This window comes from Gossypium hirsutum, chromosome D05 (genome assembly GCF_007990345.1).
Source record: "Gossypium hirsutum isolate 1008001.06 chromosome D05, Gossypium_hirsutum_v2.1, whole genome shotgun sequence".
NCBI classification, from domain to species: domain Eukaryota; kingdom Viridiplantae; phylum Streptophyta; class Magnoliopsida; order Malvales; family Malvaceae; genus Gossypium; species Gossypium hirsutum.
Genome location: NC_053441.1, coordinates 29278936 through 29284913, shown reverse-complemented (window position 1 = coordinate 29284913; position 5978 = coordinate 29278936). Strand labels below are relative to the sequence as shown.

Below are 5978 nucleotides of genomic sequence, written 5' to 3'. Positions count from 1 at the left end.
AGTAATTTATTTAATTAAAAAATTAATCAATTAAATTAAAAATCGATAACGTAATCAGCCTAGTTAAAAATAAGCTATGTGCTTTCTTTATGTATTTAATTTTGTCCAAAATTTTAATTTTAAATGAAAAAGAAAAATTCAAGAAGATTATTGAAAATTAAAATTCTGCATTTTTATATTCTTATTTAAATGATAAAAAAAGTTTAGAAGTTAAAAATTTTATTGAAGTAAATAAGTGATAAATCTATTATTTAAAATCCAAGAATTGATAATAAATTTGTTCTCATAGTTGTAGGCATCATTGGCCAAATTTTCTATGTTTCCTACAAAGGAAGAAAGAGACCGGATTTGGGATGACGTGGAAGATTGTGAAAGGACCTTCACATTCTTATGAGAGTACTATTGTTCAGTTTAGCAAAAAAAAAAAAGCAGAGGACTTCCCTCTACACGCGTTTGGTATTCGAGAAAGTGCCTCCCCTCGAGAAAATTTTTTGACTCTATTCCCTTTTTTTTTTCTCGGGAAATAATAAAAAAACAAACACAATAGCAAAAAGTTCAAAAGGAAAACCCTAACAAATAATAAGCTTCCCAAATGCACCGTCACATCTACCTATCTCGTATAGCATCTCCCTAGCGTCGTCGTTTTTCGTCTCTCCCGCCGATCAGATCAGGCCTCTCACCGGCGAGAGATTGTCACAGTCTTTTCTCTACTGTTTATTATCACGATTCCCAGGTTTATTTCCTTTCTCTCTCAGTCTAAATACTTTTTCTTTATTTGCTTGATTGTTATATGAAGTGTAAACTATTGGATTTTCCTCAAGTTTTTTGGTGGATATTTTGTGTCTTTCAACTTGTTGATCGCTTACTTGCAATGAGAGGAGCAATGTTTCTGTTTTAATTTGATGAATTTTAGTAAAGAAAATAAAATTTGGCCACTCTTAGTGTAGGCTCTTTTAGAGTAATTTAGGACTTGGTGAGCTCAAATCAATGCCAAAAGGTTCATTTTTGAATGCTTGTGTTTGTGTGAAAGTTAGGTATTGAGCTTGTTAGTTTGAGGTTTAGCCATGCCAATATCATTGATGGTGAATGCCAGGAAAGATCGAGAAGTTGTTAATGTTCTTATATGTTTCGATATTTGGATTCAATTGTACATCTGTTTTCTATTAAATCAGCCATTATAAACTGGTTATAATTGCATTATTTGAAAGCATTTAGTGGCTCAGATGCTAATGTCTATATAAACACTGAGATATAATTATGACAACTCAATTTAAAATTACAAGCAGTGGTCAAGGGTGTACTTTGGGCTTCATTGATGGCATTTTAAGGTCTTTCAGTTTATTGGATTTGAATGGGCAAAATCGAGCCGAATATTATCTTTTTAATAAGCATGGTTGAATAGGCTTTCTCTTATTTTTTATTGTAGTAAGAACAAGTCTGTTTACTTGTATGAATGCTAGAATTTAAGCAGTTCTTTGCATCCATGGATGGTGCTCATATCTATGATGGGAGAAAATCCAGTCAAATCTTATCTCTTTTAAGAAGTATGATTGGATAGATTTTTATTGTTTCGTTTTGGTTATCATAAATAGGAATCTGTTTATTTTGTATGAGTATAATTTTAAAACTCTTTGCTTCCATTTACTGAATGATTAATGATAGGGTTCATATCTATGATAGGAAGCAAGTTTCTGTTTTGTCCTAGTTTCCAATGCTTTAAGCATCCAATTTGTACAGAATGACACTGCTCATCCTTATTGTTTGATCCTAATTTGCCCACCGTTTACTGTCCTGGTATTTTAAACCTCAAAAGCATCATTCTTTGCTGTTAGGTTGGAATGGTTTTGTGCACTTGCATGTGCTTCTATCATGTTTTGCGGATTACAAGTCCTGTTAGAATGGTTGCATTTATGGTTATACGAATAGGGTTTAACCGTGAGTTTTTCTGCGTATAAGGCATAGGGAGCCATAAAGTTCAGTATTTGACTTTTGAATTTTGAATCTTTCATTAGAACTTAGAAGACGCATAATTGTATGCCATAACGGGCTGAGATGAGATGCAAAATGGTTAATGTCAGATGATACCGATGACCCTTCTTTGGCTATGTCTTTCCTTGTATGAATTTTTTTACATTTACTTAGCAATTGAGTGCTTCTGTGTGACTGTCAATTTGCCTTTTTGTTCAACAAAACATGATAAAATTACCCGCTCTGTTATGTACTCTGGAACTTGCAAGAAACTAGGGTAACATATGAAAAGTCGAGAGCATATCAACTGACACATGCCTAATGAAACTGAACAGATACGAGGGCAAGTAAATAATTTCATAATATGGAGATAAAATTTCCAGTGTAGACATTTCATAGACTAAGTCCCATTTAAATATTTTTTTTTATATGATAGCTGCGAATGCTCCATTAAAATGTGTGGTACTTAGAGCAATCTCAATTGCAGGCCAAGGAAGGGGGAAATTTCCGCGGGGGGGGGGGGGGGGTGCATGAGGCATAGCCTATAGTTTTTTTATTGAAGTTGATTTTTTGGGACTTCATTTCAGTTATTGTTTTACACTCTCAATTGCAGGCCAATGAAAGGGGGAAATGAGGGGGTTGCATGAGGCATAGCCTATAGGTTTTTTATTGAAGTTGCTTTTTTGGGACTTCATTTCAGTTATTGTTTGACAAAGTAATGTTTATTGATACAACATTGTGCCATCAGTTCAGGTTATTGTTGTTTTATATATTTATATGATCGGAATGCAATGCGACTCTTTTCTTACCTTGTTGTCTGACTGGAGACAAAATGTGTTCTGATCATCTTACCTTTTCTTTCTTTGTTTTTGTTTTTTGGACCTCTATTTAATTTCTGTTGAGCAATGCTTTCTCTTGCACTGTATCATGACACAGCCATTCCTTTTTCCTCGTACTGGTTTAGGAATGAACCACCATGCTCTGCAGGCACAGAGAAGGGAGATGAAGCACAAAGGAAGAAATGTAGTCTGGTCAATTGCAATGGACAAGTGTCTAATTGAAGCTCTGGCAGTTCAGGCTAAAAATGGGAATAAAATTGACAAATGCTTTAATGAAAATGCATATACTGCTGCTTGTATTGCTGTGAATTCTCGTTTTAATTTGAACTTGAACAATCAAAAAGTCATTAATCGCCTTAAGACAATTAAGAAAAGGTACAAGGTAATGAGGGATATGCTAAGTCAAGATGGATTTAGGTGGAATCCAAATACAAAGATGATCGAATATGACAGTGAAGATCTATGGAAAAGATATATAGTGGTCAGCATGTTCTGCTTTTTTCCCTCTGTTTTTTTTTTTTGGTACATACTTCTTTATGTTACTTCACATATACGAATGTATTCAACAGGCACATCCCGATGCAAAAGGATTTCGTGGAAAGCAGATTGAGATGTATGATGAGCTAAAGATTGTTTGCGGAAATTATCAAGCCCCGAGTCGTTGGGCTAAGATGAAGGACGGAAGTCATCCAATGGGATACAAGAATTTTGAAGAGGATTCTGCTTCTTTTGTATCGCCAAGCTCAGATGATTTAAGTGATACAGATGGGACTGAGTCATATTCTGGGCAACCAGAGTATTTACATGAAGGTAGTCAAGACCCTCCTGTAATGGAACCACTCAGACAACTTCCAAAGCGGCCTCGTGAGTCGGATGTTCTTCAGGAGGCAATGTTGGCAGTGGCATCCAGCATTCGGCGGCTGGCTGATGCAATGGATCAAAGTAAAACTGCAATCAATCCCTCTGAATTGCTACAGGCTGTTTTGGAGATTGATGGTCTGGAAGAAGCTAAACAGATGTATGCATTTGAGTATTTGAATGCCGACCCTATCAAAGCTAGGGCATTCATGACATATAATGTTCGGATGAGGAAGATGTATTTGTTTCGTCAGTTTTGGTGGTGGAAATGAATGACAGGTGCTGAATTTCGAAAAACTTTTGGTATATGATCTATATTAGATGTTGACAAATTGAACCTTATTTCATTGATCATTAGAAATGAATGTACAGATTTCAGATGTAAAGAAACAATCCGGGAGCTATGCCCCTCTTCTTGGAGTGAAGATAGCTGTAGGTGTAAAATCTTGTTACTCAGGGCTGTCGAAGTCGTATGTGAGTATTAAATGAGTATGTTCAGATGTGCCTTACGCATACATATTTCAATGAAAAGTTAGGTGAAGTCAATTTAAAAAAAAAATTATCAAGTTGAATATAACCAAAAATTTTACATCAAACTTGCATATTACACTTGTAAATGGGCAGGACAAGTTGTCGTGTCATGTTGTATCATATTTGTGATTAAAATTTTTCATGTTTATATGAAACTTGATAAGTTAATAATTTGTATTGTATGCATTTTTAAATAATTTATATAAAGTGTGTTTCGGCTTTCCAAATATATTCGCTGTTTACCAAATTAATCCACACGGTTCCTGTAGGCCAATCCCCCTGCTTTGTCAGGGTAGGAAGTCCGTAGGCCTCATAAAAGGTAATCGCAAGCAACGTGGAAAGGTTTTTTTAGGGGCAGACGAAGTTTGGCCCCGAAGGGCAAAGGCAAAAGGAAGTCGTCAATTAGGGATGAAAGTTGGCCTCTTAAAGATAATTGTAACGTGCAAAGGTTTCTTCAGGCTAGACAGAAATTAGCCCTCAAGTGCAAAGGCATAAAGGAGTTTGATTGCAAGACCCACTTGTGAAGCAAGGATGAAAGTCGGCTTTAAAGATCCGGCAGTGCCGGGTGAACGGGTAGAAGAGCGTAGGCCTCTGAAAAGTTAGCTGCAACATATAAAGGCTTCCTCGGATCAGAAGGAGATTGGCCCTCAAGTGCAAAGGCATAAAAAAGTTTGATTGCAGGACCCACTTGTCAAGTAGGGATGAAAGTTGGCCTTAAAGATCTGATAGTGCCGGATGAAAGGGTCATTGCTCAATAGATAAAAGTTACTTGTAAGGAAATAATAAGCGTTGATGTAAACGATTGTTATATGCTTGTTATAACATTACTAGCAATAGGTTGTTAACAAGTTGAATAGTTTTTACAGTTTCTAGCGTTGATAAATTTTCTTATTTGTATTTATATTATAAATACGTAGTAAAATATAGGGTAAATATTTGTAAAAGGTGAAACTAGGAAAGCATTGAAGTCCAAACTTTCAGAAGACATTTCAAACAAAAAGATGGGCGAGGCACAAAGGGGGATTGTTCTAATAAAGGATAACACAATTATCTTCTCACATTTCAAGGAAGTCAAAACAAAACTATGCACACAAAGGAAGCTCCAGGTTTCAATTAGCTTATTGGGAACAACACTTGTTGAATGCTAATTATAGCGAGTGTTTACTGTATTTAGTTGGAAATGTTGATTAGGCGAGAGAATTCACGCTAGATGTGGGATAAAGAGACTTCAACATTAGATAGAATATTCAGGGAAGGGTCTTTCCAAAAATATTTTCCTTTTAGATGTGATGATGCATTTGGCATTTTTTTTAAATTTTATTTTTGCTTAATTATTTCTCAAATTTCTTTGTTGCTGTTCTATTAGTAAAATCCATTTGGGAGTGCCATCTCGAGTCCAAATTAGAGTATATTCAACGAGTTCTCAATTAGCCAAGAAAAGCTTGTTTTGGGGAATAGTTGGAATGAGCTTTTTCCATGCTACACTTGCAGATTGGCAGTCTCTCAATATTTTCGTGTTGACTCCCATATTTGAACAAGATGAATCTTCCGTCAATCCCCTCTTATGCCTTTCACTATTCCTTAACAATTAGTCCTTGCATACAACCCACAAAAAATTGTCCAACTCTATCCGTTCCTTTATACTTCCACACGACTAACCAGGATTTGTCCACGGGTTCCCAAGAACTCTGCTATTAAGGGACACTCCTTTATACTTCCACACATCAACTTGATAGAAAATTTGTGCCTTTGGAGCATTAATCATCGATGATGAACAAATGT

At 35.6% G+C, this 5978-nt stretch overlaps 1 protein-coding gene across 3 annotated transcripts; it reads left to right on the top strand.

Moving 5' to 3' along the window:
* Positions 1–403: 403 nt before the first annotated feature.
* LOC107904782 (uncharacterized) lies at positions 404–4117 on the top strand. 3 transcript variants are annotated; one of them, XM_016831272.2, is made up of 4 exons: positions 404–733; positions 2933–3288; positions 3377–3944; positions 4038–4117. In XM_016831272.2, the coding sequence occupies exons 2-3, from the start codon at positions 2935–2937 to the stop codon at positions 3935–3937; spliced, it is 915 nt and encodes a 304-aa protein (XP_016686761.1). In that variant the 5' UTR covers positions 404–733; positions 2933–2934; the 3' UTR covers positions 3938–3944; positions 4038–4117. The 3 variants fall into 3 exon arrangements, with proteins under 3 accessions (XP_016686761.1, XP_016686759.1, XP_040950554.1); XM_041094620.1 differs by adding an exon at positions 2582–2721 and having other exon boundaries at positions 429–733; positions 3377–4117; XM_016831270.2 differs by having other exon boundaries at positions 3377–4117.
* Positions 4118–5978: the final 1861 nt, after the last annotated feature.

Coding starts and splice junctions, on each gene's coding strand:
- LOC107904782 (XM_016831272.2), top strand. CDS start 2,935: ATGAACCACCATGCTCTGCAGGCACAGAGAAGGGAGATGAAGCACAAA. Junction 3,289..3,376: donor TATGGAAAAGATATATAGTG/GTCAGCATGTTC, acceptor TGTATTCAACAG/GCACATCCCGATGCAAAAGG.